Source organism: Rhipicephalus sanguineus, chromosome 3 (genome assembly GCF_013339695.2).
Source record: "Rhipicephalus sanguineus isolate Rsan-2018 chromosome 3, BIME_Rsan_1.4, whole genome shotgun sequence".
Lineage (NCBI taxonomy): Eukaryota > Metazoa > Arthropoda > Arachnida > Ixodida > Ixodidae > Rhipicephalus > Rhipicephalus sanguineus.
Window position 1 is genome coordinate 148,225,698 of NC_051178.1, and position 13,257 is coordinate 148,238,954.

The window sequence follows — 13,257 nt, forward strand, 5'->3', positions numbered from 1 at the left end:
GGAAGCAGAAAAACTGGCAGCGCCATCTAGCTGCAATTTGAATTTTTTTTTTTCGAAATTCCCCCTCCAAAGTAGGGGTGCGGCCCTTACACGAGTATATACGGTAGCTAATCAAAATCTACGGAAGTGAAATTGACCACGAAGTTAAGAAAAGCATTCCAATCAACAGCTGGCATGTGGCTGAAGTCCAGGGGCGTAGCCAAGGGGAGGGTTGGGGGGGTTCCAACCCCCCCCCCCCCCCGAAATTTTTCAGTTTTGCTTGCGTATATATAAACGCACACATACAAACGCACGCACAAACATACAAAAAGTATGGTTGAACCCCCCCCGAAAAAAATTTCTGGCTACGCCCCTGCTGAAGTCAGCAAACAAATTTATCAATGCAGTCAGAGTTGAACATCTTCGTGCGAGACATTAGTAGAGCCACCAAAGAACACGTACTTTACAAATGTCATGCTGTTTTGTAGAATGATGTCATTCTAAACAATAAAAAATGAAAATTTGAAGACTTACGTGACATACTCTGGAACTTGGTTTGTGGAATTTCGTGGAGATGGGGTAGCTGATGAAACACCAGTGGCTGCAAAAAAAAAAAAATGTTTACGCATTTCCAAAAGTGTAGAAATTACAAAGTGCGACATCAATTTAGTGCTGCCGAAATTACATCAGAATAAAATCCCACAAGCAAGAAAACAATAAAGAAGTGGGTACATATCAGTGCAGGGACATGAAATATTAATGAAATCAGGAACACTGAATGTGGGAAGTTTCAGCCAAAAAAATTTTAAGCAATGTGGCCTCTAAAAAAAAAGAAGAAAAAAAAAGAAAGATATGATTGAACACACATACATTGCCAAGCTCAGTCGAGCCATCCCATTTTGAAACACAGAGCAGAAAATCCCTAATGTCATTCCACGACAGCTGTACACATACCATGCAAGTCTCCAGAGTCCCTGGAGTCCGGTGATGACCCAGGGCTGGAATGGCAGGTGAAGGGCACGTTTGTGACAGGCTCGGGATTGGGCGGCTGTACGCGACATGGCTGATTGCCCGACGTGGACTCCGCAAGAACTCTCGAGTGTGGCGGCCGAGTCGCAGCACCGTTGGTACAGAGGCTGATCCTCTGGCGCTTGCTGCCAGGAACAGACGATGGGGGCTCTGGACACGGCTCCCGTTTCTGAACCAGGAAACAAAAAGAGATAACTGCATACGAGTATAGCAGCCATACTACTTGCAAATTTCTTGTAATGTCCGAAAGGTTCTAGGATGCAACCGTCGGTTCAGCTAGCAGACTTCGACTTGCACCCGTGCAGAAGTGGAATAATACAGAGAAGCAGTTCATCTACCAGTTTCATCTAGACGCATGAAACACAATGTGTAATACATTAAGAGTGCTAGATCTAACAGCCTTGACTCTCTTATCACAAATCTGTTTGGAAAGTTCGTCAAAACTTAAAAGGAAAACTGCACTGGATATTAAAACAACTGGTTGACAAATACAGCCAATAACAAATTTTTTGGACGTGCCTGAAAATTCAGACATCTTCGCAGCACTGCCAGACAGCCTAAAGCCAATGTACCACAAGGACTTCAACAACTTCGGATGCTGAAAGTGTTTGCCATTTGATTTCGGATTTTCTGCTCTGATAGTAGGTCTGAATCGGCATTATTCAAAGCCACTGCTGCCACCATGCTGATTATTCAACAGCCTCGAGCCAGCAGTTTTGCACGCCAATCTGTCTGCAGTCGTAACGGTTCAAAAAAGTTGGCTTCACAGCGATATAGAGGTGCTACGTGTTCAAGCATACTGTGAATGAAAAAGGGCGCTGTTGCGGCACATAGCACACATTCTCCTTAGCTACACATGCAAGTACCTGCTGTCTCTTGTCGCAATATGAGCATCGAAACAGCTAATAAGTGTGCTGGCTATCCTTTAGAGTTGTAAGATTTGGGCATTTGAGGGCAGCAAAAAGGCTATGTGTGTTTTTTTTTTTTTTTCAGACTATTCAATTCTTTCAGATGATTTCATGGTTCCTAAGGGGTCCCAGAAATCAAACTTTGGGTATAGATCGATGGGTGTAAAATCAAAAGCCCAGTGCCTCAAAAGTGCACACTATTTGCTAGAAAATGCCACCTGTCACCAATTATGTGTGCCATGTAGTCTTTCCATAGTCTATAGTTCCAATGTAGTCTTTGCTCATAGCTGAGAATTTACTGACAATTCACATCACAGCAAGCAGCCGCAAAGGGCTTCATCATTCATACAAGTAGCAATGTGCAGAAAACCCTAGAGAGAAGCAATGTGCTGCTGTAAGACACAACAAAGTGTGATGCAAAACTGTCCAAAGCAAGAGAGACATCTACAAAAACGTAAAAGGTCAATACTTTACTTTCAAGTGACACTACTACTCTAGCTGGATTTAATGTGGTGCGATTGTTCAAGTACACCAGCAATGGCGAGGTAACTGTGCCTTCCTAGCTGTCACAATGTTAAGGGTCACGCGAGCTCACCTGTACACTGGGTGACGTGCGTGATGTAGGGTTGTGAGCCGGAGGAGAGTGATGACCATTTTCACTCGGAGGGGTCAGGTTGTGTGGCCGCATTCTGAAATGTGGTTATGTCCTCAGCAAACATAATGTGTGCTGCTCCAAAAATAGTGCACAAAAACCTGAATGCTGTTTGAAGACACAAAATATATTTTTGAAATTGTGATAAAGTTACAACATTAGTTACATGGCCCTCAAACCACGTCGTTCAACACTCTGGCTCACAGTATACTGGCAGTGCAACCGCACAAGCACGTCGTTAGGTGCTGCACGCTAGAACACTGCTTCAACGCCATCGTGCAAGTTTGGCCCATTAGTTCCCAAATGGCGCATGTATATTTGTGTCACAATGCTTCAACAGCAAGGCATATTTTTGAACATCTTACACTGTTTCCGACATCCATCCCCTATTTCTCGGCACTTAGCCTTAATGAAAAAAGGCTCCATTCACTATGCATGGCCTCCGGGAAGTTGCAGAAGCGTGCGCAGCAAGCCACTTGCGCTGCCAGATCTAAAGAGGCTATAGATTACAAATGTTGGCTTGCAATTTGCATTTTCTATAGATGATGCCACAAGAATGGAAGGCAAGAAAAATGGGCCGTGCTCAACCTGGTAGTTACAGGGTTCATAGCAACTGTGAGAAATAAAATTCAAGGGTTTTCAAGGACCTTACGAAGACTTTTCAAGGACCTAAAGTAACACTTTAAATCGCAGAAAAAGACAACGCCACTTTTTACAGCATAAAAATTCATACTTTATTTCACAGAAGCAAAAGCAAATACATTTTCACAATCAATATCAAGACATATTGCACCTCACAATTAAAACATATTACACACACAGACCCACACACACAACGAAAAGGCCATCTTCAGGTAGTGGACTAGATATTAAGTTCATTTAGCTTTCCTTTTAGCTTCTCATTCATTTCTGCAAGTTCCGTACCCTTTTCTCTTGCCGTTTTTCTGAGGCTATTGGACTTCACAATAAAAGAGATCTCACTTGTAGCTTCTGCCCGTTCAGCGTAGTTGTCAGCGCAAGCTGTTAAGTCAGCAATCGTTTCTTCAAGCTTCCGCCTCTTTACTTTCATACTGTGAATCTCTTCTTCAACTTGGCTTCTCTTGGATGCCTTTGCCTGCTCGTTCACATGTTTTTTCGTCTCCTCCAAGTAGGCCCGATAGCGGCTGTGTGCAGCTGATACAGATCTACGCAATTCCTTTGTTATTGCAATGCTCATGACACCACCAGCCTTGCTTACTGCATCACAGACAATTCGCTGCGACACATGCGAGATCTCCTTGAGGTTTTCAACAGATACCTGTTGGTTGACGCTAAAACCTCTTTCAACAGAGGCCTGTCCATGGCTCAAGACTAGAAGAAGTCGTACAACCTTCCACAGGTGCATATATGATGGATCAATCTTTAGCAGCTCAAAATAAAATTCATCCAGACCAGAAGAGTGTTTGTCAAACTGCCGCAGGTTGGGCTTCTCCTGCAGAAGTTCTGCGTATTCACCAAGTACCGCATCGCGCTCATGCTCATCTAATCGTCCAACTGCAATGAGTGCGTCTAGGACTTTTCTGAAGCTTGGAAGACACTCATCAGGCTTTGAGGCCATTTGGTGGGGGTCGAGCGAAGACAGGCTCCTAACCAGCTGATATGCTAGTGGGCTCTTCTCCAAATTTTTTTTTGTTGTAGCTATAAGGAACTGTTTGCATTCCATTCGAAAGGCAAATACTTCTTTGGCGCTCACCTTTGCTGCTTTGACTATTTGTTCAGCAGCATGCCCGATGTCAACCTTCTCAGCAGACACGTGGTTATTTGGGTCTGCGAGGTCCATTTTGAGTATGCTTATCATTCCTGTAGAAGCTGACAGCACTGAGCATTTCACGAACCTCGTGAGGAGTTTCCTCAAGAGACTCTCCAGATCCCTTTTCAAAAAGAAGATCAGCGGTTTGTCCAGTTGGTATTCAGTGAGAAATGGTTTAAGAATCATTGCAATGCCAAGCGCAAACTTAAGTTTGGCCAACAGCAGCGGGTCCTGGCAAAAGGCATATATCTGTGTGTATGATGCACACCTTGGTGCGTTCACGTCTTTCCTTTTTGTGCATTCCACATATTTCTTCACATCATCCCACAGTGCAATGGCACGTTCAATCACGGCTACATTCCCAACCCAGCGATGTGGAGCAAAGTTCAGAGGCAATGTCTCTTGGCTTGTGACAGTGGAGAAATCTCTTCGTGCTGGTGCATCATGAAACATGGCACTGAGGCTTGACAGAAGATTTTCTAGGCCCCACTTTCTGGCAATAACACCCGCCCTGTAAATGTTATGAATGGTGTGTAGTCCGCAGGTGCCCAAATTCAAACATCGAACTTGATGGTTTTTCTGCAAGTAATCCTGCATTCCTCTAAAACACTTCAAGTTTACGTTGGGGCCATCCATCGACAGCTGGACGGCTTTCTCCAGCGGCAAATCTGTCAAGGCACCTAGAAGTTTCTCCTGGAGTTCTTCGGCGGTCGAATGTCCCATGAAAACCGACGTGTAGTATCGCATCGTTACGTGCTCCGGCGTTGTGCTCCAGAACCGCAAGTGGATGTCCATCTGTTTTTTCTGTAAGCAGTCGTTCAAGGACTCGTCGAAAAGAATGGTGTACCCATCAGACTGCCCCGCTTCGCGTTTCAGGCAAGAGAGAAAAAATGGTCTTAGACCATGACACACAACATACGCGGACTTCTTTTCCCCACAGGAGAATGCCTTAGCAATGTTACTATCAGGGAACATTTTCCTGAATAAGTCCCCTGTACGGGATGATGAGTTGTAAGAGTAGTGGGACGTCACCATCTTCAGGGTCCACAGTATCTCCGCGTCGGTCACACACTCGTGCGCTTGGCAGACGCTGCTCACATCGGACGACGATGGAACTGGCTCTACGCATTGCTCATTAACGGCTGGCACCATGTAGGTCCGCACATTACCATGGACTGTAGTTGCTTTCGTGTTCTCAATGTGTCTTGCACTCTTCATGTGACTTTTAAGGGCAGACTCCCCCATTGATGACACGTCGAAGCTCTTCCCACATGGCTTACACTTTGCCCGATGCGAGTTTGACGTATCCGGTGAAATCCACTCCCTATAAGCAGCAATGCATAACAACGATGGCTGAAAATTGCACTTGCCCGGCATAGTGCCGCCATAAACGTCGCGACTGCAAATATCCGCGCACGCTTGCACACAGTCTCCACAAAAAAAGCTAGGCTTAGCTCCGTCGTTGCTGCTGCCTTGTACTGGAACCACACTACTGCGTTATGGCTACAGAAAGGGATTGGATTGGATGCTTTGTTGGCTCGAGCACATAGTTGCCAGGCGCTCAAAAGAAATCCGCTAAATTACGGCTGAACGTACTTCGATTGACGAAATTCAAGGACTTTTAAGGACCTCAGACAAATTTAAGGGTTTTCAAGGCCTTGAAAATGCCATTTTAAAATTCCCATGTTTTCAAGGGTTTCAAGGACCGCTACGAACCCTGTAGTTAGGCAAGAGATACCCGGTACAGTTTTGCACACAATCTGACAAACATCTTGTATCACTTGACATAAGTGTTCCAGCAGCTTTAATCAAGTTCCAAAAGGCAGCAGCAGTAGGAATAGCCATATTTCAGTTGTGTTGTGCACTTTTACACAAGGTGCCACGTTTTACAATCTGTCTCACTTATTAGGCAGGAAGGAGTTAAAGTAATTAGCAGTAATGCCCACAACCCTGTGCTCAACGGCTACACTGCTAAGCCACAGCAGCAGGCTCTCAGCAAGGCACACAAAATAAGTAGCCCATTTACCTCTTGACCAACTCCTGCTCCTCGGGCGTGTAGTAGGGCCAGTCGTCGCACACTTGATTCCAAGCATGCCTCGCTAAGCAGTACGAGTTGTCCTTGAGCACTGCAACTTGGCTTAGCACTGCTGAGAGCCCCTTGCGGTCCTGCTCCTTAATGCCCTCTGCACAGGTGGCAATAAACAGCATCCCAACGATTCAAAACAAAGCAAAGAACAATGTTGGTTTGCCAGCTGAGAGAATATACAGCAATTCAAAGTGCCTTAAAGGGCCCCTCACCAGGCCACATAGCAAATTTTAGTTAGACGCCGGAAGTTGTTGTGTGCCGAATGGAGAGCAGTATGCCGCAAGAATTTTTCAAATCGGTTCATTACGAGCTGAGAAAAACAATAATTTGTAGCGGCGCGAAACCATGATGCGAGGAGGCAAGTTTGAAACCCTTGCCACTCGCCCCATGTAGCTTTCGCAAGCCAAATCACTTCCCTGCCCTCTTCACTTGACACATACGCATCAACACGTCATGCGCATGCATGGTCACGTGCGCATGACGTGCCTGAGCCAGCCCGAGCACGCGAGCGGCGTTGCACGGCCGCTACCCTTTTTTTTTATGTAGCGGCTGTGGGCGCTGTGCCGGCGTTCTCTGTGGTGTACGGTCTGTTTCTGCGTGACGGGCATGAAAGCTGCGACATTTGTACGGGCACGAGAGCGGCGGTATCATGAGCCAGTGCCGCATTAACGTTTACTTGGACACGGTAGAATAAATAAGCATAATGAGTGTTCGAACGCGCCAGAACATTACTTTCGTTTCCAGGGCTGGCGTCTGCTCGATGCGCTAACCGCGGGGACACGAACGCATGGGAAAGGGAGGTACATTAGCCCCGCATCTCGCTGCAATTCACGAAAAAAAAAAATGAAAAAGACGCACACATTCCCTTTGTCTGTCTCATTATTTCTCTCAAGTTTTATTAATCTATTCAAGCAACAAATTACACAAACTACACATGTCGTGTCAAATAATTATCGCGGCGTCACGTGCTACTGTTCGCGACGTCAGAGCACAGTCGTCTACGTAGAGGAGCGACGTCACAGCACTACCATCTACGTAGGGCCATTTTCTCATGTACGTCATCCCCTCATTCTCTAAAGCGCGCGCCCGCGAGAGGAAGGGTAAGCAGCGTTCACATTGAAATTTGACCCATTTCCGCGGCGCGTAGCGTTGCAAATTTTGGCAGACGTGATCGTGAACGCCCAGTGTATGCATTGCGCTCGTTAGCTCAAAATTGTTAAACCTGGTGAGGGGCCCTTTAAAGGCACTGTGAATTCAAGCATAACATAAGGATGTTTACATTAAGAGCACATATGGTGGCAAACAATAAAAATTGAGATACATAAGTACAATAATGGGTATTGAAACACTATTGAAATACCTACAAGGCAACATAACACGAAGAGAACATGTCAGCACCCACAAAAGGACTATACAACGTAAAACGCTGGTAGTACTCACAATGCTTGCAGTTAAGTGAAAACGCAAAAACATAGATGAAATGAAGCATTGTCCAGAAAAAAAATTTCAGCAATCGAAAGAAAAGGGCTATAAAAGAAACTCCGCAAGCAACAGTTTTTAAATACAGTTATCACATTATTTTTTGTAAAAAATGAGCGATTATGAAATTATTCGCACTTTATGAAAATTAGCATACCTTTCATAAGCCGTGCTAATAGCTCCGGTTTCTTGTACGGCCGCAAGGCAAGCAGATGGATGACCCTCTCCCTGCAGAAGTGAGCAGCACTGAGAACCAAAGCGCAAAGCTGAGGTCCCGAATGTCAACCAAAATTTTAGCTTCTCCCCTTCTTTTTTTGCTTCAAATGAAAGTAACATTATCCATAATTTTAAAGCCCAACATACAGTCTCTAAATATGCTCAGGATATATGCACAAGACAAACCTGTACGACCGCCGAACGATTCCTGAACGGCTCTCGTTAGTGGACACAGAGTTGTGGTTTTGGCCAGTGGGCTTCCCGAACGTTATTCGTGGAGGTGAGGACGAGGATTGGCGAGGCGGCACAGAGAGCTGTGGCCGCTTCACTTTCACCTTGCGTCCTGCAGAAAACGCAAAAGTGAAACAACTGCATCAGGCACAGAACTTTCTGAAAGATGGCAAAGCCGAGAACACCAGTTGGGGAAGACAACTGTTTGAGAAACAAGGCCTAGATTACCGGTGTAGCTTAAGTTTCAAGCAATGCCTGGCCTAAGATGCACGCCAGAGTGATGGGCTTGAGGTTAGTAAATTAGTGCGAGTTTCACTATGCTACTGCTATCGTAATGGATGCTCATATGAACACTTATGGAGACATAGGGAATGAATGGCAACATTGATTGGAAGCACACACACTCGTAGTTCGAATTTCCTTTCCCATGATAAAGTAGCTTACTTCTTATTACAGAGGAGTGCATGAAAATTACGAGATGCTGAAACGGCACGTTAGGGACATGGTTGAAGAGGTACTGTAGCATTGCTGCTCAGAAAACCAAATCCTGCAACATACTGAACTACTACTTCATCATAAAGACACCAGCCCTGACAAATATTCCACGGCAGTCACTTAAGAAATTCCTCCTTAATAATAATAATTGTTGGGGTTTTATGTCCAAGAACCACGATATGATTATGAGGGACGCCGTAGTGGAGAGCTTTGGAAATTTTGACCATCTGGTGTTCTTTAACATGCACCTAAATCTTCCCTCACACTCAACCAATCTACCAGAACTAAAGAAAAGTAAAACCCGCAGTGTGGCTGCTGCAAATTCATTACAAAAGTAGAGAGAACAGCTGAAATCACATTGCTAGAAGGCAGTATTTTAATGAGCATTAAAATCACGGCACACAAGTGTGTGAGAACCCTGCCTATATTACAATGTGGTTGTCGCAACTGTTGCAATTCATTACCAGACCATCAAGCACTGATCTGCTACAAGACAAGATAGAGTACTGTGGCAATGCAAGCAGAGTTTTTTCAGAACACAGTATGTAAAGGCCCAGCAGTTGTACCACCAAGTTTATCAAAATGCTGAAATAAGCAAAGTGCAGAAATGAACAAACTAAAAAATTAAATTCTGGGTTTCGTGTGCCAAAAGCATGATAAGACAGCCCAAAACTCCGGATTAATTTTGACCACTTGGGATTCGTTAACATGTACCTAAATCCAAGTACACAAGTGTTTTTGCATTTCGTCCCCAGTGAAATGCATCTGCTGTGGCCTGAAATCGAACTGCTGTCCACGTGCTCATCAGCGCAACAATTTACGGCAGCGGGTGAACAAAACAAGTTTATGGTATACTTCAAATGCACACTCCGTCATGACGCAGACAAATAGCAAGCACAGATACAGCGGTGGCATGAGGTCCCTGTACAGGGCAATCGCCCTCATATTTCATTGAGAATTTTCATTGTTTCATTTCTACTGCCTTCAGCTGAAGCGTGTCCGTCACTGCCAATCAACTGTCACGGTCGACGGCATAAGGACATGTCAAACAATAGCCAGGGCTCAACGAAAGCACCGTTGAAGGAAAGACATGCTTTATCATCTCTACAATAGATGGCTAATACATAGCAGGAAAAAAGAAAAGCAAAATGAAAAGATCATCACTTTTAAAGCATTCAACACACTATGTAATGGTGTGTCCACTTGCCTAGAAAAGAAAAAAAGAAAGAGAACTTACCTACATAGGGAGATGTCACTTTAATTACCTTGGTGCTGCAGGGAGGAAAAAAAAGGTCGATTAGACGCGCTAAATTGAACATTATTGCACAAACGTAAAAAGAAAGGTTACTGGACTCTCTTCATAATTGTAAAGATAGCTTTCCTGCTAGGCAGTTTGCTGAACTGACAGCAATTTTTTCCAAAGAACGTGTAGATAAAGTTTGCCTTTATTATTAAACGAAAAAAAAGGGGGGGGGGGGGTGGAGGTATTGCTCTCGTGATGAAACCATGTGCAAGAGAAAATTCCCAGTACATGCAGCTAGCCCTTCCGTCTTTCATTTGAAAACAGCAATTGATGCTGCCGTTAGCTTGGCAAGTGTGGTGTGTCAAAAAGCAACACTCTGACAATTAGGGAAAGGAGTCTATTGTGTAAACAAAACACTGTCACACTGATTTATCACTGCTCGCAAAGTAACATAAGTAGTTAGCTGCATGCAAGGGTTGTAGATTGTGATTACTCTAGGTTGCCACACAATTCAAAGATGCACCTAGTGCTATCTGGCGCTTGTTGTCCTGCGCTTGATTGTTAACACAACCACTGCTGCCCATGTTGAAACCAAATATACACGCTATGGCCATAAAGGTATTCCAAATGTGATAATGGCACTAAACACAGTATGTTCAAGGCACAGTACGTTAGTTTAATGCTCACTTCAAGTCGGCACAGATCCTTCAAAACTTTTTGGTGTGATTTGGTCAGTATACTTGGGAAACTCTTCTGTTAACACTACTCGTATGTTTGGTTGACTTGTCTTGCATAACATTAATTCATCCACAGCAGTTCTCGAGCAGAATTTATTTGTGCAACTGTGCTACCTCTCTTACAACCACAGGAAGCACAACAACCCCTTTCTGCATAAAGTCTCCACAGCAAGGCAACACATAGGTGCTGTCACTGTGCACTGGTAAACGAAGCAAGTAAAGTGCAACACCTCCTAAACTGGTTCGTGAAGCACAATTCTAAAGCATTCAGAACACTTTGCCACATTTTTCCTGGTCTAATAAAAAAAACACAGAGAGGAAATGCAAGGTATATTCGCACCAGTTCTTCTTGCTCTCTTGCTCCACAACGGCCATTTTGACACGCGTCTTCTCATAGCTGTCTTCACTGGCATGGATCTGCATTTTGTGCAACAGACAGCCGAGGGACTCAAGGGCCCTCTGGCCCATTTGCTGGACACACTCAAAGCTGCCTTGCGGTGCATCCTTCTCTAGCGTTGACACCCCAAAGCCAAAGCGCTGCTGCTGGCCCCCTTGTGACGGGCGAGGAACCGTTATCACCTGCAGGAAACAGTCATGACAGGCCCAGAATGAAAGACCCAGCAATCGCATCCTGGCACCCTTCCGTAATCAAGTGTCAGCCGGTATGCCCCAATACAGTGACGACAAGAAAAATTGTTTCACCAAACCACAACACCCCTGGTACAAGCTTCTAGGCTCTATGGATCAGGAGTGCAGTTCAGTTTGTTATTCATAAGACCAACTGTGCACTAACTTGCATGCGGCATACCTACAACTGCATGATCTAGACACCACAAAACTGATGCAAAAATTCACTAACATGGGCCTTGAATTCTATGTAAACATCACAGGTGCATTCTTGTAGACTGAAGCACATTGTGAAAGAAGTTTGAGTTCACTTAATTTTGCATTTTCTTTGTTTACAACAGCTGGCACAAAAATAAGACAAAAGGAGCCAAGTCTTACACACAATTTCAGGCTGCAGCAAATAATGGCCAGATTACCAGGCAGAGGGGCTGCGCTACATTGAGGTTAAAAAATAAAGTAAGATAAGGACTGAAGGGTCACTCCGAGTTACACATTAAAAATGATAAGCGAGGATCTGTTTTATCCCTGCCGGCCAACCCAACACCATGATAAAACAGTGACATTGGCTCTGTGCGGTTGTTATCTTGGAGTCTCAACATGTCTCGAGGCATCATGCCAACTTCTGCTTACGTTCTTACTTGAGCAAAATGAACAGCTCAAGGATACTGCAACAAGCTTGAAGCCTAGCTTCAGATAGTATAGATACACAGCAGCCTCCATGCACATTTTTACATTTAAAGTATGAGCGAGTGAAAAACTAAAAAATATAGATGAGTCTACTATCGAAGCCAGGGAACGGGGCTGCACCACCATTACAGTTTGCCAGAAATGCCACAGAATTTGGATGAATTAGAGATCAGTTAGACTCGTCAGTTTGACCTTCAATGTGAAACTGTAGTCATACAATTCTGGAAAAGGCGCAACTGTCACATGATTTGATGACATGACATAAATGATAGATCAAATGAGAAGCTGTTAAGTCGTAGCTTCAGTTCACTGAGCAAAATATATGTCTAAGCAGCATGTTTACAATGCAGTAGAAAAATAGTGCCAGGAAAAGCTGGACATTAAATTTAATCTTATCATTACACTGCCTCATTAAAGCAATGTAGCACTGTAGAGGCTACACCTAAAGGCACAAAGTTTATATGAAATAAAAATCTTGCACTGCAGTAATTCAATGAGTATGAGATTGGTGTAACCCACGTGTTTTTGAGTGGCACATGTTGACTTACATACTATGTTGGAGTCCCTTCAGTTTTCCTTTGTTCTGTTTGTTTCACTTCTCATTTTATTGTGTCTTGCTGGCAGTGCTTAAAGTGAGGGGGATCTCAGACCTCCCCCCAACTAGATTGTAATAATAATAATAATAATAATTGTTGGGGTTTAACGTCCCAAAACCACAATATCATCATGAGGGACACTGCAGTGGAGGGCTCCGGAAATTTCTACCACCAGTTCTTTAACGTGCACGTCAATCTAAGTACACGGGCCTCAAGCATTTTTGCCTCCATTGAAAATGCGGCCGGGATTCGATCCTGCAACCTGCGGGTCAGCAGTTGAGCGCTAGATTCTAGAGTTATGCGTTAGCAAAGTATAAATTTCAATAAATATACAGGCAACCATGTGCACTGTGGACTTATGTTATATAGGTCTGTTCACTCTAATTAAATCTAGCATTTTTAGTATAAACTGTAATTAAAGCACATTTCTTGCAAAAAGTTCATTTACACTTCATTAGTTTAACAGTCGCACCGGACTGCCGATACCATCCGCAAATGCTTTG

General features: G+C 44.2%; 1 protein-coding gene across 2 annotated transcripts in view; it reads right to left on the reverse strand.

The window, feature by feature from the left end:
* LOC119387429 (RNA polymerase II elongation factor ELL) overlaps positions 1-13,257 on the reverse strand; it is a 79,318-nt gene that overhangs the window by 57,844 nt on the left and 8,217 nt on the right. Inside the window, exons 3-10 of one of the 2 annotated variants that reach the window (XM_037654822.2) lie at positions 11,185-11,423; positions 10,102-10,136; positions 8,325-8,481; positions 8,080-8,150; positions 6,384-6,540; positions 2,512-2,605; positions 934-1,177; positions 514-580 (exon numbers count right to left, since the gene is read on the reverse strand). In XM_037654822.2, coding sequence (XP_037510750.1) covers positions 514-580; positions 934-1,177; positions 2,512-2,605; positions 6,384-6,540; positions 8,080-8,150; positions 8,325-8,481; positions 10,102-10,136; positions 11,185-11,423 — 1,064 coding nt within the window. The remainder of the gene's footprint in view (positions 1-513; positions 581-933; positions 1,178-2,511; positions 2,606-6,383; positions 6,541-8,079; positions 8,151-8,324; positions 8,482-10,101; positions 10,137-11,184; positions 11,424-13,257) is intronic. The other variant, XM_049413510.1, reaches the window with a different exon arrangement.